The sequence below is a fragment of the Halichoeres trimaculatus genome, unplaced genomic scaffold (assembly GCF_033239565.1).
Source record: "Halichoeres trimaculatus isolate MK-OKI-2021-1 unplaced genomic scaffold, fHalTri1.1 fHalTri1_scaffold_2, whole genome shotgun sequence".
Lineage (NCBI taxonomy): Eukaryota > Metazoa > Chordata > Actinopteri > Labriformes > Labridae > Halichoeres > Halichoeres trimaculatus.
The window spans coordinates 19,437,531-19,463,078 of record NW_027437180.1 but is presented as its reverse complement, the minus strand read 5'-3'; the positions used below and the strand labels follow the sequence as shown (position 1 = coordinate 19,463,078).

At 39.5% G+C, this 25,548-nt stretch overlaps 1 protein-coding gene across 1 annotated transcript in view; it reads left to right on the top strand.

Moving 5' to 3' along the window:
- The window catches only part of cacna1ib (calcium voltage-gated channel subunit alpha1 Ib), a 156,584-nt gene extending 140,252 nt beyond the window's left edge, over nt 1-16,332 (top strand). Inside the window, exons 33-36 of the mRNA XM_074686023.1 lie at nt 5,139-5,273; nt 6,917-7,091; nt 8,291-8,505; nt 11,529-16,332. Of these exons, the coding sequence (XP_074542124.1) occupies nt 5,139-5,273; nt 6,917-7,091; nt 8,291-8,505; nt 11,529-12,191 (1,188 nt within the window). The 3' untranslated portion in view covers nt 12,192-16,332. The remainder of the gene's footprint in view (nt 1-5,138; nt 5,274-6,916; nt 7,092-8,290; nt 8,506-11,528) is intronic.
- The last annotated feature ends 9,216 nt before the right edge of the window (nt 16,333-25,548 follow it).

Genomic DNA, 25,548 nt, shown 5'->3' with positions numbered 1-25,548 from the left:
AAAAAATCCTATGTGAAGGAAAACAGACCGAGAACTGGTGTCTATTCTGTAATGTATGTGGCTTTACATTATCACATTAGTCACACATCGTGATTGTGTGTGCACTCAAAGAGAAGGGAGGGTAAAGTCTCACTTAGCTGAATCTCATAAATGTATGGATGTCTGCCAAACCACACAGCAACAAGGAGCATCAAACATATTTCAGGGAAAGGTGTGTGTGTCAATCTCACATCTGTATTCCCCGATCAACAAAAGATCAAACATCTCAGTAAATCCACATCATCCTCCATGGGCTGTTAGTTTATGGTTCGGTGTGATGTATTTGTGTGCTTTTCTATCTACAGCTAGAGCCACAGAGAAAAGTAAATATGATCTCAAGATTTTACACATTTACATCGATACTAACACATGTTTATTATTGCTTTGGGATTTCTGAGATTTATTAAAGGGACTGTGAGAACTTTATTAGTGATCTTGAAAAAAATCTCACTTTGAGATGTATATACCTGATCGTAATCCACAATTTAAAATGAGATTATCAGCACCAAAATAGGTTATTTATAAATGCCAGGCCTCAGCTTCCCTCTTGGGGACCACATTGATTTATGGCACGTCAAAGTCTCTATGACAACACCATGCTGGTCGATGAATTGTAGTAGGGAGGCGATCAGTGTTTTTCTCTGCTGAAAACAATTTCTTGAATTGATTTTGTAGTAATCTAGGACACTGGAGCTGGATCATCTGATAGAAAAAGGAAAGAAGAGCTGAAGAAAGCCAAACAGGAGAGAGATAGAGCACGGGCCAAAGGCTAAAACACAGGCTCCACTGCAGTGGTCTGTTCAAACTAAGGGCTCCAATTTCGTAGACCAGTCGCAAGCACCGGCGCACTTTGCAAGTTTCCTGCAGTGCCAAAAGAGGCACAGTTGAGGCGCAGAGAGGCGCCGTGGAGCGCAGAGGAGCGCGTCCACGCCTCCCTCTGCGCAAATGGCAGAGAGGGAGGAGAAAAGCCGTGAGTGGGTTTGACACAGCTGAGCACTGTTTTCACCTATCAAATAAGCGCCTCTCCTCACCTTTAAATGCCCTATGGCCGAGGCGCAGCGTCTGATTGGTCTGAGTGATCCTCGCGGAAACAGTGTGCTGGAAAGACCCGGTAGCGCAGACGGTCAGAGCCACTGTCCCTGCAGCGGGAGAATGGACAGCGGGGTGCATCAGAGGACACCAAGCACGTCACCGTGTGGGCCAGCTCCCGGGACAGATTTAATCTGTTCCTTTGTTATTAATAGGAGTACAAAATTAAGAGACAGTTACACAGCTGGCTTATCCATTCAGAATACTTTTGATCCACCTGCACTCCTGGTTTGTCATCGCCAAGCAGAGCCTTTGGTGATATACCGTATACTCCCCCAGTGTCTACACCTCATCCTCCTTACAATAATGTACTCCATCTTTTCAGATCACGTTAAAAATAAAGACTAAAACAGAGAAATATGGGAAATCACGGGTAAATCCTGAGTGACATACATTTATTTCGTCTCTTTTTCCTTCGTCTTTTCTCTCCCTCTTTTCTTTGAATTAAATGAAATGAGAGAAGTCAGATATATACTCAGTATCAGATGTTAAGGCTGTTAATTGTTTAGTTGTAAGATGTGCATCAAACTTCCTGCTGCCATCAGGTTAACTTTCCATTATGACAAACGGCTTTAATCTGACATCAGATGCGATGGAAAAAATAATATAGATACAAATGTATATGCTGGTTCAGACAGTTACATTAAATAGTTATTGCTGTGATTGTTTATTACATTAAAATGTGGCTGACACTCTGGAAACCTGCCTCTGAGGCTTTGTAGACATGTGCGCACATGTGTGCCTGTCACCAAATTACAGCTGCGGATTGTGCGCTCCGCTTTGTGCCGAGAATAGACCAGGTTGGAGCTGGCGAGCTATCAGCGCACTTTCTGCACTGTTTTTGGCATGAAATTGTCACTGCGCCAACATGAATATGCCGACACCTCCCTCTGGTGCACCGTCAACTCCCCCTGGCGTGCCGTCACACCCATCTCTGCGCAGACAGTCTACCTAATTGTGAAATTGGCAGCGCACGAAATAAACACTGCAAAGGGTGCACCAGGCTTGTGCCCCCCTGCACTACGCCATGAAATTAGATCCCTTAGTGTCTATCACTAAAATGAAGAGCAAGGTTACATTAGCTCTGCTTAGTAGATGAGCACTGTTAGAACATCATGAGAATTCATGAGGCTGTCAGTAGTGCTAAATACAGCCAGCTACTAAACCACAATACGAACTTAAAAAGTTTTCTGTGTCACATTTTAAACAGTAGCGCTAAGTACCTTAGCTTGTCATGTTGTACTCAGTAAAAGTTGTCTTGAACAGAGAAAAGTAGTGTTTAAAAGAAGACCCAATCTTGATTCATTTGCTTCAAGACAAACACATGCCTTATTAAGACTTATATCATCACAACAGACAATTCCAGCTAAAGGTATCGCTGCAATACATTTCAAACGAATAGTCTTCACAGCTTCTTTAAACCTGTTTTATACCAACACCTACACCGATTTTTAGGTTAGAATGCCATAAAAACTGCATAAAGATATTATTCTGCGGTAAAATTTGGATTTTAAAAAATTTTACTCCTCTGAAGGTTGAGATAAAGTCCTGCACTGATGTATGGGAAACACCCTTAAGAACCAGTTTTCCTTTTAAACCCGAAGCAATTAAAGAGGAAGGTCACATTGATATCTGCTTAATGGAACAGCATGATGAGATGGGAACTGCATTACAATCAAGACACTGTACAGTGTAATAGCACTTATATCATATCTTTGACATTGCTTAGTCTTTCACATAATTAGCAAAATGTTCACCAGTAGTGTGCAAGATCATTGTTTTCAATAGCCACAAAGGCTTTACAGAGTGAGTTTCCTTCCTACTACTGGAATTTAAAATAAATGTTTGCAAAACAGAAAAAAAAGATCTAAGGGCACAGCTTCAGAGTAAGGACTACAGCTGAACTGGATGATTTCATGAGAGCAGCCATAATAAAAAAGGGGCCAAAACACAACCTCAGCTGCCTGTAGTGGTGTCCTTCCTTTTTTTTTATTTTAACAGGTCTATAAGGAAATTGTGTGTCATGTTGATGAGATAGAGGTATTTAAAACTCATGTATTAAATGCGATACATTCAGGAATATGGGGTTGAAAAATAAGGTAATATTTTCACACCCAGAAAACCTATATTCATGTTAGTCAGCAACGATATGTACAAAGAGGATGAAGGGTGAGAGGGTTTTATATATTTTACCTCGTCAGGCAAAGTTTTTTTGCTCAATGAAAATAATAGTTGAAAAGGAGACCTGATCTCCCTTGATTTGCTTCCAAAACAAGTGCACACCTTGGCAAGAGTTACATCTTTACAACAGGAAAAAGAATGATTGAAAAGAAGAGCTGTGTGATACAACAGACCAGATTAAACTCTCGAGGCCCACAGATTGAAAAATAAAGATTTGTAAACTCAGAGTAACTTGCAGCGTTTTGCTGACATTTCCATTTTTCTTTCATGAAAGTTCACATTTATTCGTGTGAAGAAAAAAAGTCAAAGGCCAAGGAGCCCAGTGACAGTGTCCAATGGGATATTAATCACCAAATGTATCCATCATGACAGAGAGATGCTCTGGACCTACTGATGCAAACAGGTTTTTATCCCTCAGAGCTTTCAAAAATAGAAGGAGTCAGTATGAGCCCATCTTCGGTATTTCTATTATCATTTTATCCTGTTTTCCACTATTTTTCTTCACTCAAAATAAAATCAGTAACTTTTAGTTCCTGAATTTTATCTTCTTTAATACAGTAATAGGTATCTTCAATATTAGAGTTAAGCTATGAAAATGCACTCTATAAGCCACAGAACATGTTCAAATGCTTCTCTCAAAGGTCCAATCGCCTACACTTCACTGCAGAATGATTAACAACCTGAACTTCGCTTTTTATCAAGTGTATTCACTCATGGCGCATGCAGAAAAACACCAGTCATATGTTAGAACTGAAGCAATCTAATAAGCATGCTGATTTCAGTCTGCAGCTGTGTGTGAATCGCAGCAGGTTACTGAACGTGTGTTTGATGAAGAGCAGTAACTGTCTTAGCCTCTGACATTAGCATCATAATGTATGTTTGTATTATCTTCGCTTCACTAAGGATCTCAGTAGCAGTATATTTACCCTACTCTCTCAGCGCAAATAAAAGGTACTAAAATGTAAATTTGAATTCAAATGTACTGCAATGTAACAATGCCTCTATATTTATACAGCTCTTTTGGGGACGCTAATAGGGGGTAAAAACGGATCTGTCGTCCTGGGCCAGGGGGGCAGAACTGGGCCCTCATAAAATTATGGGTACCCATATTAACTCCTCCCGGGCCCTGGCAAGACAGTCAGCTGGTCTGAGCTCTATCATCATAATTACCAATTTACTCCTCTGTTGCTCCCCCCTTAACCCTCAGTATTGAAGCAGTATGTCATATTTATCTGATCATCTTCCCACACAGTTTGCACAGTTTGGGGGAAATGTAGGTAAATCAAAGAAATGAGAGCCATACAAAGAGCTATACATTTGAAATCCGCAAACAGTAATGAATTATCTCACAGGTCTGTTTTGAATGCAACATGTTTGATGGCATTATGTAACAGATCACCAAAATTACACATTAATAAATCAACACATTTTGTTTCATTATAGGAGTACCAAATGCTTCTGTTTTATTATTTAATCATAAAAAGAAAATATTAATTGGAATTGGAATTGAGGCAGAAGTTGGCCGAGGGGCTTGAGTACAACCCATGTACAGAGGTGAAGTCTGCAGTGGCTGTGAGCTCAACTCAGCCCCTCAACCCTTTGCTGATTGTCTTTATTCACTCTCTGCTCTCCTCATTCTCTGTCTCTCTTCAGCTGTTCTTTCAATGCAGACAAAAAAAATAAATACAAAAGAGGGAAAGTAATAATGAATTATTCTCATCCTAATGAAAGTTTTTTTTGTTTGTTTGTTTTCTGAATAATTAACATCTGGTGACCCCCCTTCCTATTGACTAATACAAATGAAACTTGACTGTGTGTTTGTTGCACAGATCCAGTTGGCAGAGGTGGAGCAGGCGTCTCTGATGTCAGAGCAGCTGTCAGACAAGTCTTCATCTCTGGCACTGCCTGATGACCTCAGCCTGGATGAACACAGCAGCTACCAGCTGCTGGTCAGAGACAGCCAGGTACACAAATAAGTTGCTCACCAACTCCTGCACCAAATTCCCTTTGAGCTCCTCCTCATCACCTTCAAAGCTCTTAATAATGCCGCCTCCTCATAACTGACCAACCTTCTCCAATCACACTCCCTTATTTTGCCACCTCCACTCACTGCATCTTGGGGGACAGAGCTTTTGCCATCACAGCCCTAACTTTTTGGAACCCTTCTCCTTCAAGCGTAAACAACTTAGACTCACTTTACTCATTCAAAAATCAACTTGTAACCTACCTTCTCAAAAGAGCCTATGACACATGACCTAATATGTCGAGCTTCTTTGAGTGTTTATAAAAGCCTATTATATTATTATGGTTATTATTATGGTTATTATTATAGTGGACATCGGGACAATGTAGCATTATAAGGATAAAAAAAGTCATTAAAAAGTTGGTTTGAATGTAAGAGAGTTATTACCTCTGAAAATGATCTGTGATTTTATGGCAGTGAATAATACTTTAAGAATATTGTGTTTGGCAAAAAATAACAGGGAAACAGAAACAACCTCAATAAAAGCTTTCAAAAGGGAAGAATCTTTCCTCATTATGTGTCACAGGATCTAGATTCACAGTTATTGAGAATTTAGAAGCCAAAGCATCCGAATTTCCACAGGTGTCTCTGGACATAATACCACTATCCCTGCGTCTCAACAGGCCGAATCAGTATTTTATAATAACAAAGCTGTCTGTAGCTACACAACATGTTCTGCGTCTCTGTTTCCACATCATCTGAAAGCTCAAAGTCTGAGCTTTATAGAATAATTGGGTCCCCAAGCTTTTGATGGTACAAAAACATTTTATTATCCAAAGGAAAAATAGAGAGGAGTGTATCATCATACAACAATGTTATTTCCCAAGTATTACAAAATGTGTTAAAGTAAATTTTCTAACTCAAAAATCAGTTACTCTTTGAAATAAGATTATTGAATCACTCTTTTCACAGTTTTGATCAAACATTTTGAAGGCAGATTTGTTAGATTAAATATTGATGTATGTAATAAAATTCACATTACCTTCAGTGTTAACTCAGGGACACGTATTTAAGGCTTTCAGGAGTCACAGCTTGTGTCATCACACCTTTTCCATCCCGTTAATCATCATTAATTACTGTTTACATGCTTTACAGCCTGATTAAAACACCTGCCTCCCCACTTGCTCCTGATATGAGCATGCTGGGATCCTCAGAGTATGTGTGTTTACGTGTGCGTATGAATGAGTCTTTCATATTTCCATTTTCCCCAGTACACTTCTCTCTCAGCCCACAGCAGCTCCACCTGGTCCAATTCATCACTGCTGTATTAGGGGCCATTTTAGTTTGATCTGGTTTACAACCAACAACAGCAGCTGAGCGATGTGAAGCTTTAAAGCTCGCCATTATTCTCCTTTTTATCACATTCAGATTTGATCAGAGGTGTAATGATGGATAAAAGAGAGCACATGAAAAGGGAGCTTGCACTCAGACTTTCCCATTATAAGAGAATGGGAAATGAAATGCTTCAGTTTGATATCTTTTCTGCTCTGGTAACATGAGAGCACCTAAATTGTACACCAATTCTGTCTGTTATCTTCCTGTTTTATTTACCTCCTTTTCTTCCTTTTCCCATCATGCTCTCAGAGAGGCAGCAGTGAGTCCCACAGTTCAGAGGAGTTGCCCCTCCGGGGGAGCAATAGAGGGCTTCATCCCTCCAGCTCAGGGAGTGAGCTGGGGGTCCAGGAGTTGTGTGAGGTGGGAATCCATCCTCAACTGGACTCTCCTTCGCTTGAGCAGCTGAGTGTGGAAGATTGCACAGGTACAGAATTATGTATATGGTGTAAAGTTGCTGTCAAAAGATTTGTGTCTACACATAGAAAATTGTGCATATATTTAAAATGTTCAAGTCTATAGTTGTGCATAAGTAAAACATTTGTAAACTCTTGTTTAAATCAAATCATATTAGTAATGAATCAATCCAACCTCTGTGGTTCCTATACTGATACCGATGCCGATATCTGGGCTTTGTTATCAACCCATACCGATATCAATCTAGCGTTAAATGATAACCTGCATGCCCTTCTGTGTAATGTTTCGGGTTAAAGGAAAAAAAATAGTATATAGTACTGAAGTTGATGTGTTTTTAAACTATGAAATATTTAAATGTTTTCCATCAAAACGATTCTTTAGAAAGTTCACTAGTTCTTTTCAAATGTTAACTTTTTTTACCCTGTTGACTAGTAATGCAGTAAAAAAAAACAAAGTGCATCAGGGGTAACATTTCAAATCAAGTAGCAAAGAGTGTGGTTAAAAAAAGAAAAAAACCAAAGGGCTTTGAACCTTTTATGTATAAAAAAGGTTGGATTGAATTTTTGACTTTATCTGATCATATGAAAATTATCCCTCTCAGGCTTCCTTTCATCAGTACTCCTTATAATCCTTATCAGAGCTCTTCCTGACCCTCACTGGTATTTACCCACCAGGGTTTCATTAAGCCATGACTTTGACGTAACATTGATCATATCATTTAAACACAATGAGACTTTTTTCTAGATCCTACACAGACACACAAGGACATGTCTCTTACTTTGCACGCAGTCAGTTGGGTTCTACTGCAATTAGAGGTGTGATAGATGAGGCAAGCGAGGACATGGGGATGTTGATGAATGATATGTTATGGTATGCTCCTGGCTTTCTGCTCCTTTTTACCACCATGGCTGGTAATAATGGAGCAACACAAGACAATACCAATTCAGAGGGGTCATTCACTGCAGACTGTTGTAGAAAACATGGAACTGCAACGTGTGTCTGTCAATGGAGTTTTCCCCTTTATTTTGTTTTAAGTTCTTCATATATTTAAATTTACTAAACTGAAAACATGTTGAAAAAATCGCAACTTCAATGTTTTATTTTAGCAAGTTTCTTTGTAATTAGGTTGATTTAGTCTTAAATAGATTGATATTCATTTATTTCGATTATTATTATTATAATTTGTCTCTTTTGAACTTCTCTTTTCAGATGGGGAAGAAAAGGGTTGCAGTGCAGGTGGTAGCAGATCTCCACCTGTCTTCCACCTACCTGCAGACTTCTTTCACCCAGCTGCAGCAGCTCATCCAAACAGTCCTGAGAACGGAGTCAGCCCGGGACACAGAGGACCGTCCAGGTTGGCCTCCTTAGCCTCGTGGGCCTCTCTCCGTTCACCTGGAGCCAACAACAGACCCCTGAGCTCTCAGGTATTATAAACAGCTGAATGGATTCCTATGTGTCTTGATAGATGGATGGATGGATAGCTGGATGAGTGCTCAGGTTGACAAATAAGGACCTGACATCTGTATCTGTATCTCTGTGCAACACATCAGAGACTTGATGGAACAGTGTGAACGGGTAGTTCCTATGAGACTGTTCAGTGAACCAAAGTTGCGATGCATCAAAAACACTTCAGGCAGTCAGATAGGATTACCTAATGAAGTATAAAGATAAGCTGTGTGCCTGAATATGATGATCTGGACAACAACACAACTATATTTTCTGAGTTTAGGCCACATGTAGTATAAAGATACTTACTGTTTGCCAAATATTTAGTATTTAATATGCCCAATTCTCCTGCTGGGTTGATATTTTGACTTGAATTAAAGATGCAGCATCAAAGTGATATTCCTCGATGTTGATTTGCATGCTATAGGCACCAGAAACGTATGTAGGACTTGATAATGGCCTTGGAAGACTTGCAGAACTGAGTTGGCAGAGATGGTTACTAAACTATAAACACATGTTTATTTCACTCACTTGATGTTGTGTAAAACTCATGAGAAGAGATTTAGTTATCGTTTAATCCTACCTTTCCTCTGTACTCAGTCTAACACCCCCTGCCTCCAGGCTGCCGCATGAAACATGCACAAATAAAAAAAGTTCCCATTTTAGTTCTCGCTCCCATGTAACCATGGTGATGGATATTCCTTTCTCCCTTTTCTACCTGCTTGGTTTGTAAAGCTCGTGCCTGAGAGCCTATGTGATCCTCAGCTGCTACAGTAATGCTCTGCGGCACTCAGCTAATTAGCCTGGCCAGCTCCCGAGTCTGATACAGACTCTGTGAACTCTGTTTTTCTTGGCTCTTGCCTTTTGAGTCCCTCTTGTCACTTTTATTTGTGCTTCCCTCATCTCTGCGTGTCTTTCTCTGGTGTTTTCTTCCTGTGCTTCTTGCTTTAATCTATTTACTTCAGGTTTCTTTTCTGTGAGTCTTTATTTCCCCTTTGTCAAAATGTCTGATTGTCCCTAGAGATCTTGTGTGGTTATATCATAGGTGTAATAATGCAAAACAAACAAAAACAGGTCCAATAGATCCATCAGATGGTTTACCAATCAGGATTAGATTAAGACCAAAGAGGTTTACATATTTCACAGATTTAAATCTCTCATTTTAAACAAACATACATTTTCTCCATGTTTCTAAAATTTTGTGGGATGAAATTATTGTTTACTGTTGTGGTTTTTAAAGAGAAATATAATATCCATATTTGGCAAAAAAAAAAAAAAAAAAAAAAAAAAAGTCTTGTCTCTGTGGGGATCATTTTGCAATGCGATGTCGCATTAACAAACCTTTCTTGTCATTTGCAAAAGCAAATATTTACAGCCACCACATTTTTATCAATATCTCCCCAAAGATCATGTTTTAGTCATTACAGTTTGTTGCATAGCTGCAAACTGTCCTCTCTCTGAGCAGAACCTCAGTTTTCAAACAGTTAGTTACCTGAATGCTAAAACCCAGGGTTAGATTTGAGCAGGGGCAGACTGGTCATCTGGACATTCTGGAGAATACCAGAACAGCCTGGTGTAGCCACCCGGCCGGCCGGCGCTGCCAAAGGGGACATGTCCTGTTGTTGTTGGCTGGGCCAAGTTGGAGTCCAGGGCTATTTTTCCATCCCGGTCCGCCACTGGATTTGAGTCATGCAACATAAAGGGGACTACCTTTAAAGCTGCTTTTGTCATTTCAAAGTAGGCAAAACAAAATAACCCAGATGATTACTATTACCTCATGACATCATTAAGGTAACTTGTGGGAATTACCTCCTAACTTCATGGTTTGGTGTGACACATTCGAAGTGGGTAAGACAAATCTGTAAATTGTGTAAATGGACAGTTCTGATGGAAAACAATGAGGTGCTGCTCGGTATCAACAAAAGTCTCCAGGTGTAGCATTATACCTTTGAGCCCACGGCCTGTCAGAAAGGCATCCACATTCAACAGACTTCAACAAAAGTGTTGAAAACTCAAGAACATACAGTTTAAGCAGTATATGTTGGGTCGAACTCACAGCTTTTCAGCTCAATTTCAACTGCTTTTTGTTGACTACCTGTGTGAACATGTGTCACAGTCATAATACTTTTTTTTATTTTCTGAAGGTGGAATTGGCGGGTAATACTCCAGAATTTCAGCCATACAGATCAACTATCAAACATAAGCTTTGAATTGCCATTCACTGAATACCCCACATTTTGGAGCAAAAAAAACCACCAAGAAACCAATGCTGTAATCTAACATATAAAACATAGGTGCTTCAGTAAAGAATTGCATTATTATGAAGCAGAAGGAGAGAGCTCCTCGTTAAAAAGGCTGTCATATTTTAGTCTCCTTGTGTTTCAGACATTCAGGGTTATGGAGCCATCTAAAAACATCATGGTATGTGTAATTCTTGTTATCGTGCATATGTTTAAAAATATCGTTTTTTGTTTTAACATCCTTTAATTATTTATATTTACTGGTGGCATAAAGGTACATAAAGGGTCTCCTTCCTGTGTTGTAAAATTATATATATATATATATATATATATATAGTTCTATTAAAAAATCTAAAATTTCCATTTGTGTTTCAGTTATCTTTGACCAGCAAAGGTCTAGAAAAACCTGCAGAGACCTTTCAGAGCAATATTACCACCAAAAATTACAGCATAGTTAATGCAGAATGGATTAATATGATCAGAGGATAAACATGGTTGATTCACATGAGATTCAAGCTGACATCCTGCATAATGACTAAAAATAATCAGAGGTGCCAGGCTGATACTAGTCCTGCGTGAATAGGGCTATGGTCGATTCACACAAGATTAAAAACAAAAATTTGCCAAATTTTTCTCAAATTATTCCCCCAGTGAGAATATGACTTCAATTAGAACCATCCACTGGTGCAGTTTATAGATATTATTTTTCCTCTAACTGCTCTCTGTCATATTCTCACACCACTCCTTTCCTCTACGTGCAGCACCCGTCCCACAGTGACTCCTCCCTGGCTACAGGCAGTTCAGAGGGCAGCCTGCAGACAACTCTAGAGGAAGGGCTCAGCTTCAGCGTCTCTCCACCTAGAGATCATGATCTCTCTGTGCCTCTCCACTGCCCTCTCCCAAGCCACTCCTCCTCCTCCCAGGGAAAAGCCACAGGAGCTCAAGGCCACCACTTACTTAAGAGGCGCAGCACTACTGTTACCCTCCAGGCCACCAGAGGGCATCAGAGGAGCCAGAGCAGCTGCGGAGGGGGCAGCACCAGTCCTGGCTGCCCCCGACAGGACTCCATGGACCCTTCAGATGAGGATGTAGGCACAGGGACGAGTGGGGAGGGGTTTCGCCAGAACAGTGAACACTTGTCAGAAACTCTGAACAGCCTCTCGCTGACATCGCTGCTCACCCCAGGCTCTCTTGCTCCCCCACTGGTGAAGAAATGTAACAGCACAGGCTCACTGGACACAACAAATCTGTCGACACGCAGTAAAGATGGTCGCAACTTTTACGGCATAGATTCCCATGGTTACTTGTCCAACCCATGGACAGAAGGAGGGGCGAGGGGGGACACAGAGGACAGTGATCTAACAGCATTTAGAATAAAGAGCAGCAGCCAGCCAACAGACACAAGCTCCAGGAAGAATAGATGAAACACTTGTTGCCTCTGTGTTATCAATCTTTGCAAGTTTTCATGTATGGACCTTGAACAGTACAGGGAAAATTCTAATACCCTACATGTCCAGTGAACCTGATTCTGAAAATCTTTTATCTATGAGTCATCTTTCTCTTCAGCTTCTACTTGGATCTGGCTGCTTGGGATCAGTCACTTCTCAAAAGATTACAGCTGCGTCTGAGTCCTGACATCCTGTTTTTCTTCACAGGATATGTGGCTGCTTTTTGAAGGGACTGAAGGATAATAACATGGGGCTTAGCCTTTTAGCCTGACCAGGATTCAGCTCTGACAGATGTGACAGTGCTGGGCTTTGAGCCGTCCTGAAATAAAAGAATACTTGGAAAGCCATCAGACAGACCGATCAGGACATTACAAGCGTTGATGAACATTATTCAGGGAATGATATTGAAATAGGGATAAAAATCAATTCCAGAGTTTGCTCGACCCAACGTGCCCTCAACCTTTGTGCTATAAAAAACAGTGTCATCTAAACTGGACAGGTGATCACCTCTGACACTTCTTTAAAAGAAGAGCTGAACTTTGTACAGAATTTTGTAATGACCGTCGCTATCAGTAGCATTTCCAACCTCCTTGCCTGTTTAGCATACGATACGGTGGAGAACAAAAAATTGAAAGGATGTACATGTCCTGTGTTCTTTTCAACTTCAGTGTATTGGAGTTGTGTGAATGTAGACACGTCTGTCTTTGTTTGTGAGAAAGATGTAGACCATGACAGTGAAGGAGCCTGAAAAGTCTGAGAAATGACAGAGACTTTTGAAATAGAGGAATGCTTATGTTAGGACTGCTGAGGACACATGTTGGTTGTTAGAGGAAGCATTGGGGAGTTTTAAAGAGGACCCTGTGTGCTTTTACTTACCCATGAAAGGGCTAAAATGTATTGAGTGCAGACCTGGGCCGACATGATAAGCAAATAGCTCTTTTGCTTCCAAAAATAATGTTTAAAATATCTTCAAGAACATTGAATACCTTTAATTAATTCCCTTGATCTAATAATGTGTAAGAGATGTGTTAATGAAATTATACCAACTTTCCCCAAAACAAAAACCTCATTTCATAAGAATAACACAGTTTCCAGTTAGGAGATTATGCCCCTCTGAGTAATAGTGCCCTTGCTCAGGTTTCACAGGAATAGTAGTTGCCGCTAACGATCTACAATTAACTCCATGGTTTTGTTTGAAAAAATAGAAATGAAAATAAAAAGTCCAAATGAAAATGTATATAAGGGGCTTTAAAATGGACAGGAAGGTTTAAGTCATCCAGTTTTCCCTGAGTTCTCCAGACTCTGCTCTGTGAAACATGTCAGCCATCAGTGTCAAGGTAATTAAGCGCGTTGTCTTGTCAGTATATTCAAACATGTGTTGAAACAAAATCTGAACTCTTGCTATTAGCAGTCCGGCCTATGGGTACCATAGACTGTATATAGAGTGAACAGCATGGCTCTGCCATTTATCATTGTATGGTTTTGAAGCCAAATACCTCCATCACAAGCACAGCCATTGCAGCTGTTGTGCAGCCAGAGTCTACCCAGTAGAGACCCAGGGAGAATGCGAGTGAAGCTGGGTGACAAAAATAATACTTTTTTTTTTTCTTTCGAGAGTCCAATCACTTCTTGACTCCACCTCCCGACATATTTTACGATCCCTGAAAAAAATACACGAGAATGGTAGCTGTCAATCATTGTTAAACGTTGCGTAAATCCTCGTTTTTAACCTTGTATAACTTATGAAAACAAGACTTTTTGGAAAAAAAATGACTTGAATACAAGACAGCCAAATGATATGTTCAAATCGCCACAACAGTGACTTGAGAAACATTTCTACGAGGAGTATTAATTTTTGAAAGTTTGACCACAGCCCATCTGGAATGGCTGGAAAGCTGGATTTTTTAACCTATACTGCAGCCAGCCACCAGGGGGAGCAGGTCTTGTGGAGACCTCACTTCTAGCATGCTAGCAAGCAGACATCCATTTTTTTTACAGTCTGTGGTTGGTACGGCAATGCAAACACAAAGATTTTGTTAGATATTTTAGCATGCTACAATTGTCTACTTACTTACCAGCCATGTCATAATAGCAACTTGTGAGCAGCATGGCTGTTGACATATTAACCTTTAGAGGAATTTGGTGGCTTTGTACAGACATTCATGGCATCCATATGATGAACTCCTTTTACTTAATAAACCCCTATATTATCATGGAGCCATGTATCAACAAAATAGTTATCCATGGTCCCCACATTTGAAAATGCAGAATTAATTGTGACCCATCAAACTAATCATCCAGCATCATTGTTAAATATTGTAAAATCAATGAAACAATTATTTTGGGCTGATAATACCTACCAAAATAAAAGACTGAATGAATTGTTTGAGATTACCACAGTATATGCACAGTTCTAGAAGTATTAACCAAAAATAAGTTTAAAAAGTGTCATTGTTCTAATTTTCTGTGATGCTGCTGACCCCCTAAGGGTTTTCAACAAATTGAGGAGAGCATTGGTTGTAGCAACATTTGCACTAAGGTAAGATAATATTCTGCAAGCCAGCAGGATATGTTTATGTATTAGGGTACACTGCAATAATTAAGAACCCATTCACACCTTTATACTTACTTAACAAGTGACACATTCATCCATTTACTTGTTAAGAAGCTTATCAATAACAGGACTCCAGTTCAAATAGTAAAAATAGTGAACTGAATGTTGCTCACTGATGTTCATGTTCACCAATGGCATAATCAGTGGGCATAAAACTACCTGCTTGTCTATGTTTTTCACCCAGATCAGGTAATGCAGAGCAACCTAGGTGGCATTAAGTAACAAGGAGACACCTTCACCCAAAATAAAAATAAGAGGGTTATGAGTTTTATGACTGATGTTTCTGACATGAGCATGTAGAGATGCATGTTTCATGTACAAACAAAGCCTCATAGAGCTGGCTTGCCTGTGGGCTCTGTCTTGTTCTCATCTCCAACCTTGTTGCCATGATTATCTAGGTTATCTTGGCGAATCAAAATATGGCAACATCAATAAGGGTAAACCAAAAGATGGCTGTCAAGGGTAGCTGGAATGAAGTTTCAATATTTGTGATTTGGTCCGCTCATTATACCTGTGTTGCTCTGTAGAATGAGTCTGGAGATCCAGGGGTAACTGCGTGACCTTAAACTCCCATAAAATGTCCCAGAGTGCATTTCAGTGGCTGACCGTACGCTTCTGGTTACTTGGTGTGAAACACAGTATAAAGGTTGGATGTAATGATGGAGAGCGTGGGATTCACTGTTTGCGTTTTCTGCATTAAACCCAAATGATTCTTTGACTCAGGTCTGCTTAAGTGTAGCAAGATTCTGGAGATGCCCCTATAGTATGGAAAGCAATGTGGTCCAACTGTAACTTGTAACTTTGAGCACTTGTTAGACATTCTGACATATTGTCATGACCCATTGCATTATATACTTGTGTCATAATATTTGACATCTAGTGCAGGTAGACCTCAGGTGGACCTCTATGAACACACACACTTATACAACATACTAGCGCACAAATATCCAGTGCATTAAAGATACAGTCACACTCATATAAAGATGTCACCGTCTCAACCCTGCGGGATGTATCTGTAGCTGTTTGAGATGAGACAAAAGAAACCTCAGCCTTCATCTTTTCCTCTGATTCATCTTCATTTCTTCCTTATTCTCATTCACTTATATTATCTCCCTTCCAAAGGGAAGCTGGAGCACATAATGACTATTGACGACCCCCCTTCTATTTGAGATATGCAATATGCTACAGTAGATGTACAGTTAGATGTATGAGACTCGTATAGATAGACTATATGGTAAGAGAAGATTATATTTATGAATCCATGTATTAGAATGAAATGTCACAGAGATTCAAAGGTCACTAAAAGGATGATGATGTATTCATGTATTCCAGAGTGTTGGAGAGTGTGTTTTTCTCCATTTTCCCAACACCCTTTCAGTTCTCCAAAAAATGCATGTGGTTATTTTTTTCCCCTTGTTTTCTTAAATGTCATTCTAGTGTCATATAAAAGTGAGATAGCTTTTCAACCACTGACTCCTGTTGTTTTTCTATGCAAGGTAATATCACCTTTGTTTTCCTCCTTTCAGGCTGAACTAATGTTCAAGTTTTCTTCATTCAATGAACTCAAGATTTATGCAAGCATACCTTGGTGCAAAATATGTTTTATACTGGGTAGCAACATGCTTGCGTAAAAAAAAAAAAAAAAAAAAAAAAAAATCAGGTAGGTGTTAATTCTTATTCAACAGCATGGAAGCAGCTGTAGAAGGACAAGTGGATTTAAAAGAGCTAAAAATCACAACTTGAGCATTCTTGTCCACCATGGAGCTACTTTCTAAAATTTCTGAACACTTTCTTGCTAATCATCTGGATTTGTTGATTACTTGCTTCTGATTGATTGATTTTTAATTCAACAGGGCAGCATGGTTGCACAGCGGTTAGGGCTGCTGCCCACAGCAAGAAGGTCACCATTTTGAATCTTGGTTCAGGAAAAAGAGGGCTTTTCTGTGTTGAGTTTGCATGTTCATCCCATGCATGTGTGGGTTGTCTCCAGGTAATATGGCTTTTTCAAGCAGTTCAAAAACATGTTTATCAGGTAAATTGGTGATTCTAAATTGCCTGTAGGTGTGAGTGTGCATGTGAAAGGTTGCCTGTTTCTGTGTTTGTCCTGTTATTGACTGGAGACAAAATACCGGCAATAGCCAGTATTGTACCAGCAATGCTGGAGATGCAAAGACAGTGCAGCTCCAGCCACTGGCCACCCTGAACACGATAAGTGGCAGAAGATGAAGATTATGTAACTTTACAAAACAAGACTGTAGACTTAAGAACATAATTTATACTTTCAGGCTTGATTTAATGACGGAGACAGAGCTCTGTGGGGAAATCAACACAATGTTTTTTAGCTGTTGTGAAGTTTTAAAAACCCTCTCTGTGCCCTGCATTCTCTTTCGTTCACGGACATATTGCAGCCAGAGTCACCAGCTGTTTGGCATCTTTCCCCTCTTCTGTGTTTTACAGAAATGCAGTGACTGTTTTTCTGGTTTCCTGCGTGTTGCCTTCTCAGCTCTTGACTACTTATGTTTGCCTGTTAAATTTCTGTGTTGAATCAAAAGAGAAATTGCAGTCTTGTTTACATGCAAATTTTGTGTTCCTGTTTTGAGGTTGCTGTGGATGTAGTGCAGCTACATTCTGAGATAAACACGCTTTGAGTGTGTGAGATGACATTTCACTCTGAATACATACGCCTGTTCTACCTCCAGCGTTATTCGGTGTAGCAAATAGATTCTTTTTCTCTCATTCTCTGAGGGGATTCTGGGAAATAAATTCTCTGAGAAATATTTGAACATTGTGAACAATACATTTGGGCTGTTCTATTACTGCGTTATTTGATCCATACCCACCCCCACACCCTTCCTGAAAGCTCTGGTTGAGACAGATTTTTAGAAACCCTGCAGCTTGTTTAGGTTGCTGGCGCTGTAAGATTAAAGAAAGAAGACTATTTTGACAAATGTTAGAATTCATCTCTGTTCAGACAGAGAAGCTCCAACTCAGGCAGATTAAATAACAATACAGTCTGTTGAGGAAGCAGTTAAGCACTCATTTTAACAGAATTTTTACACTCTGTTACGTCTTTAAAGCCATAAGAACATGGTTGCAGCAAACAAAAGAAGCTCTGAAGTATGGTAAAATGGCTAAGATAAGCAGTCACCTATTCCCTTACTAATTCACTTTAGTAGTTGCATAAATTTCAGCACACTTCTTCATGGTACCCATAGGCTGAGCCCCACTGATCTCTGTTAAACCCCTGCTTTCCCTCCAAAATCACAAAATATTACAGGTGCTGCCTTTAATTCAAATAATTTTAGCTACATTGTTTGGTAACGATAAAGTGATCAATGCACTCTTCCTCCATGTCTCTGACTTGGTACTGAAGACTGGCATCTTAATCAGCCTCAGCTGCTCTTTGGAGTTAATGAGCAAGTAATCAGAAAACTTTAGCATGCTGACATTCAAAAGTGGGGCAACACCTGCGAGCCAGTTCAGATGAGTCACTCTCATAATCACATGACAAACTATTCAAATTTGGTTATCTGTTGGAGCTAAAAGACTTCCGGACTCTCCCTCTGCTCTGCACAAGCACAGTTCATTACTAAAAAAACTGTCAGCTGCAGCCTCCTTCCAATACCCGCCTGTAAGCTTAGAATAGTTAGGGGCTTAAGATAGTCCTTTATCACCTCTTAGGTTATTATACATGAATTCAAACTCAATTCAACTTTTGTTTCTATTATAAAAAGCCCACGCTGTACAGGGTGGGTTTTTAACATCTTGTCATTTTCTAAATTTCAAAAGGTACTAGTTTTATCCATAGACTGTATAGAGTGGACAGTGTGGCTCCGCCATTTATCGGTTTATCGGTTTTGAAGCCAAAATACTGCCGTCTCAGGCGCCACCATTGTAGCAGTTTGGAGCCAGAGTCTGCGCAGTAGAGATGATGAGGGATTCTGGGAGAAGCTGAGTGGAGCTGGGTGACAAAAATAATATTTTCTTTTTTCTTTCGAGAATCTAATCAATTCCTGACTCTACCTCCCAACATGTTTTACAATCCCCGAAATAAATACACCAGAACGGCAGCTGTCAATCATCATTACACGTTACATATAACCTCGTTTTTAACATCGTATAACTAATGAAAGTGAAACTTTTCAGAAAAAAAGAGGACTTGGATACAAGACAGCCAAATAATATATTCAAATCACCACAACAACCGGATGTGAGAAACATTTCTATGAGGTGTAATAATTTTTCAAAGTTTGACCACAGCCCATCTGGAGTGGCTGGGAAGCTGTATTTTTAAACCTATACTGCAACCAATCACCAGGGGGAGCAGTTTTTGTGTAGACCTCCATTTTTTTTACAGTCTCTGGTTTTATCCTTGAAAATCATGACTGACTTGACTGGCAGGTGAGCACCCTGTAGCTGTCAGCTAAGAGGTAAAAAGCCTTGCCTTTTTTTTACTTAAACTTAACTCAAACTAAGCCAAGTTGAGTTGTGGTTGTCAATATAACCTCCTCCACCAATTACAAAAGTCTTAATCAGAAACAAACAGCTGATGAAACTAAGACCTTGCCCATTTTTTTAAGTCTCTGGCCATAATGCATCCTCAGAGCTACTAGCATTGTTGTTGACCTGCTAAATTGACAAATTTGTCAAGCTATCTTTTGCCACTACTAGCATATGTTAGCACTACTTTTATTTAGCTCTACTATGACTGCCTTAAATTAAATAAATGAAACCTGTAAAGTAATACTAGATATGTCTAAGAGCTAAAAATGAGTTGGCATACATCAGTTACTTCAATGAGCGCTTTAGCCCCGTTACTACCAAGCAGTGGGGTAAATCAAAAAAGAGGGAGTTTCTTTGAATTAACCACTTTAGAGCTTCCAAAGCCCTGTTTCCACTAAGCAGTGGATCAGTACAGTTCAGTACGGGTTGGACTGGTCAAGCCTGATTTGCATTTCCACGGTCAACTGTGCCCTTCTTGACAGACAGCGTGTAAGCTGGATGCCGATAGCTGCGTCAGCTTTGTAGTAGCATGGCACCATAGCAGTACGACACAGTGTACCCCACTAATAAATCCAACCAAGAACGACTGAAGACATCCAGCAATTTGTCTTATTGTGATTAGCATGTGGCTCTTTGTTATGAAGGGTTATCTTCAAAAGTTATCCCCACAAAGTCGACTGGAGATTAAAACATGGCAGGGGTATGTGCTGTTCTTTATTACCACTATTGCAAAAAAAGTGACAATTCTTTGTCCAATCAACGGACTACAGTGTTTCTAACTCCACCTTCTGAGGTCAGATCAGTATGTCACGCACCCCAACAGAAGGTACAAAAATGGGACGGTACATGTTGGTAATCTGGGGACCTGTTTTGGTTTTAGTCAAAGGGGACGACACAAAATAAGTGCAGTACTGGTATGAACTAAACCCCTGAAGTGAACGGGGCTTTTTACTGTCCTCCTTTTCCCTCTCTGATCCACCTGCCCTTCCTTCCTCCCTTTCTCCCTTCCTTCCACCCTGAGTTACACCCCAATCCACAAGAAGCACCTCCCTTTCCTTCTGATGCCACTCACTCCCTTTCATCTCTTATTTCCCTCTCTGATCTCACCCAGGCTTGGGCCATTACAGTGAGAAGCTGCCAGCTCAGAGAGAAACGTCATTAGTGAAATATATTTGACACAGCTTTACTATCACATAAATCCCATAGAAATTAATCATAACTCCATTTTCTGCTCATTTTCCGCTGGATAACAAAGCAGTGGAACTTTTCTCATAAATCCTCCGGCAGACATGTGTCACCAACACAGCACATGTATGGAGATGATTCTGAAACTTCATCAGAACAGTAAATGAGGCACATGTACAGTGTCTGTCTTTGAATGAGAACACATTTGCATTTGTAAGCTCAGATGGATTGAAACAGTTGGAGGCCATGTGGTAAAAATAAGCTATGGTTCCCCCTCCCTCTGTGTATTGTGAATGTGCTCTATATTTTTTTCAAGAGCTCAATGAAAGGTCTGTAAAGGCTGCTTGATTAGTTTTCAGAGCAAACTGTAACTTCTTGAAAAGCAGATGCACTTGGCCCAAACCAGCACTTGGTGAAAATTCTGGCCCAGTGTATAAACTTTAGAGAAAAGCTGGGTAGAACTTGAATCTTGTTTAAATTAATTTTAGACTCACATTAGTCGCCCAAAGACCTTCAAAAGAAAGCAAAAAAAAAAAAAAAAAAAAAAAAAAACTAGTTGTGAGGGGGCAAATCTGATCTAGAGGTGAAGCAGATTGTCCCTTTAATGGGTGTAATCACTCACTCCTCTGTTATTTTGTGACCTTAGAGCAGTGTGGGTAATTAAGGGGATTGTTTGGGCTGTTTAGATCAAATCTAATCAATCACTGTAACTTTTGGTGGCTTAAAGAGCTGAAACTCTGCTCTTTAGCTGGTAAAACTTCACAAACTCCAGGCACCATGTTACATGAACACAATTTTATCTTCAACAAGGCAGTTAGCAGGAATGGTGCATTTTGTGATGTGCTTCAATCAAAGAATTTTTCTTTTTTAGACTGCAAAGTGAGAGCTTTTTGGGAAATACCTGACAACAGTTGGAAGTGGTATGAGTTTACTTTCTGGCAACCTTCAGGACCTCTGCTTCACAGCTCTTCTAACAAGGAATAGCTGTCAAAAAGCCAAGTTTTGTGTAATATTGTAGTTTAAGCCATGACCTTTTCATGAATGTGGTCAAGTAGTTTTAGTCTGCTGTTAAAAAAAGAAACAGTCGTGATTTAGGATTCGAAAGCACTACTGACATGAAAACTTCGGCAAAACCATTCAATCCATTATTTCTGAGACTATCTTTTGTGATGACCCTGGTTTGACATGTCAGATATGGCTTCAAGTGGCAACAAATATTGAAACTGCCAATCAAAGTGAAAACTTCCAAAAACTATGAACTGTAGAAGAATTTTAACTGGATTTTTCTCTGAGAAGTTTTGGTTTATGCCTTATAATTCTCATGCCAATAATTGCACAGTTAAGGTTTTATCAGTTGAATTGGATTTTTTCAGACATTCCTATCCATTCATGTCTGTTAAGGCTTCTCAGCTAATCATTTTGAACCAAGGGTTTTGTCCTTTCTAGTGCAGTGTAGGTTTCTAAGTGGTGGTGTTTGGAGTTGATTGACTTGTCCTGCTTCTGAGTAAACACCATTTGCACAAGCAAAAGGTCTGAACATTTCTCTGGTGGTTGGACATGAAAGCTCAGGATAAGCGAGGTCACTTAAGAAATATGGCTTGCAAAGCTAATCCTGTTATGTATGAGAAGCAAGCACCTCCACACACACACACACATGCACACACACTCGAGAAAATTGCAGGAGTCCATGCCAAGTCATCTTACTGCTCAGAATGAGTTCAGCTCTGCATTAGCATAAAACTACCGTCACACCTGAGACTCAGAGCACTTTCTTACCTTGGCACACCCCAATATGTCTACACTCCAATCAAAGACAGCATGTAAATAAACAGCAGAGCTTCAGATCAGAGTGTCCACACTCCTTTAGCTGACTGATGACAACCTGATCCATTAAAAGTGACAAGGAATCTGCGGGAAACCTGCCGGCAGAGTCATCAGACATATGACAGAGAGGAATGTGAAGAAATAAGGCCAAGTCTACATGCACACCATATTCCTGTTGAGGTCCATAGTCTGGTTAAAGCAGTATTCCAAAATAAAGGTGTGCAGAGTGCTAAGCTACCGGAGTATTCCCGTTCATGTGTTAATCTGAATATTCTGAATAAACCATAGCAGTAGCGGTGGTATGCGTCAAAACAAGACGTCATCTAGATGTGTTCCTCTGCACAGATTGCATTGACATTTCCACCAAAAAGTCCAAGATGCTTGCTTTTGCACTAGACTGTGTAATATTTGTATCCTTTCTTGTATCAAAATGTGACTGGAACTCTTTTATTCTCATTCACCTCAACTACAGCTTGTTGCACACTCTTAAAAATATCACTGTTGCGTGCTTTTGTCCATCCATGTAATCCATGATATCCAGCTCTTTCATTATTTTGAATGGGTTTGTCTCTGCCCAAAAAAGTTTAAGGTCTTTTGCTTTATTGCCCTGTCGAAAATGCACAGAAGTTGAAATAAATTAGTAAATAAAAAAGTAATAAATAAATAAATAAAAAATACCTCACGTAGCTTACTCAGGAGCTTAATCTGTCTAACCTATTCTCATGACCCAATATTTGGGTTGACACAGGCATGTCTTAGGGATCTTGTTGGGGTTTTAATACACAAGAAATGAGATTAATGTGGTTATGACAATTGGAATAAGGTATTTACACGACTTTTACCCAATCCAGGAATATGGTGTGCATGTAAACATAATCACTGATCAAAGCCAGACACAGTGTTCATTTTATAGAAAAATAAACTTACTGGCCTGTGACTTCTACAGGGGACACATTGATTTCCAAACGCAATTTGTCAATGAGAATTTATTAAATTTTAAGATATTTTGCTTTGCTTTTTTCACATCTAACACACAGATATTAAGTTATAATGTTGTATGTCAATATCAGTATGGGCGAGGTTCAGGTTATATGTGTTGGAGTGATCGATTGTAGGTTGCTCTGAAGGGTTTGTTTAAAGTCACATGAGAGTTACACAGAGGAACATGAGATTCACTCAAATCATGACACTGATTTTGGGAAGCTTTTGTGTTTCATTACTTGCAATTTTAAATTAAACAAAATGCATTACTCATGAAAGAAAACCATAACATGGCAGCAGTGGAGGAAGCTTCTGGAGAGACAGTTGCCAAAATGAAGTTTCTCAATCAGACCTGTTAATGAGGGTTTGCAAAGGTGCGAACCTCCGGCCAGTAAAGTGTTGAGCTGTAACTCATGTAAAACAACATCATAAATATAAAGCCTGAAAAGGAACCTATTATCATGTTTTATTAATCAAGAAGAAAACAAATCAAACAGATTGCCAGAAGTGTCATGATAAAGGGGTAAATTCTGAAGGGGATTTTTTTTTCCCATTCTAGAAATGCACTTAATAGAGCTAAAACATTGGGGATAAATAAATGAATAAATAATGAAATTATCAAATAAATAATTAAATAAATAAATAAATAAATTCAGATGTCAGTCAGTTCCAAGTGAGTTATTTATTTATTTATTTATTTTTTAATCAATTAAAACGTGTTACACCTGAAATCAACCTAAATCAACTTAACTGTAGATTCAAAAGATACAAAGCTGAGAAAGTGACCTCAGCTGGAAAATACCATTTGGTGACAGGGAATTCAAAAAGAAACAAATCCCACTCGAACAGACACAAAGCCATTAACATTTCTAAGCGGGGAATCAAAAAAATACCCACACTAATAATCTATACAAAGTAGAGTCAAAGTTCACCTTAAGGATTTGCTTTAAGGGGGAAAAATCAACAAACTGTTTAGGAGCCACACACTGACCATCCAGGCACAGGTGGACTCACCTAGCAATATACCTGCTGTTAAAATGAGTCACGTGAAAAGGCATTGGTAGGAACATGAGAAATCTCAAAGTCAAAATGTTTTTTTTTTTTTTTAACAAAATGTTTTATGGTGTAAGAATGTGGTTGATGAACACCCAATGCTCTAAAGGCACAAATCAGTACACAGGACCAGTATAAATATATGAAATGGTGCAGAAAAGGCAAAAGTCAGTGCATAGAAATTGTTCAGAGGGCTGGAAATTAAATACTTGTGCTATAAATGTTACTTGCTGATCCAAGTAGTCTCAAAAAGGCATAGAAGAGAACTTGATAAAATCCAGAGACAACATCTTGGCCATATTGTAAGCCCCTAAAGGGATACGGTTTTTTTGTTTTGTTTTGGTTTGGTTTTTTTTGAGAAGAAAAAAAGAGTTTGCTAATGTATGCAGGATATGTAATGTGTAACTTGCATGTCAGAGAGGGCTTCTGGCTCTCAGGAAGTGTCACAGTGTCAAACGTGGCCCTTTTGGAAAAAGTTTGGCCATTCCTGCTCTACTGATTTATCTTGTAATTGTTTCTCTAAATCTGCCCCTCTCTGTAGCATATGGGTCTGTGTGTCAGCAACGTCAAGCCTGAATACCTGCCACTTAATGAGAGCCCACCCACTGACAACTTTGATGCCTCTTTGGTGAGAAAGTGGCAAGAAAATACTCAATCAGCTCTTGACAGCATTAAATGTAAATGCCAGACAGTGATCAGACAGGAACATGAATGTCACTCTTCACTGAGTCCCCCTGCCTAATTTACTGGAGTCATGCTGGTCACTTGAACATTCAGCTGTGTTGTTAAACTACTTGTGCTTCATGCAGAGAATTAATTTCCATGGATGAGTCAAATTATTTTCCTCTTAAGAATAAGTATAAATACAGCATCCAACCCTCCTCCGAAGCAACTCCAGTGCAACCATCTGTGACTTTGTTGCTCCAGCAGGGGATTAGAACGTAAAGTGAAAACCAGAAATTTAGCCAAATTGGAAATATAAATGTGCTGATCTTGTATGTAATACAGCAATAGCAAAATAATCAGATATCTAATGGTTTGTCAGGTTTCCTCCTCAATATTTCAAAGAAGCAGTTAAAAAAGGGGGAAAGGGTCAATGATGGAAAATGCTGCTCTGATTTCTTTGGAGAAGTGCTAAAAAGCGTTTATTAACGGTGGAATTAAACCGAACAC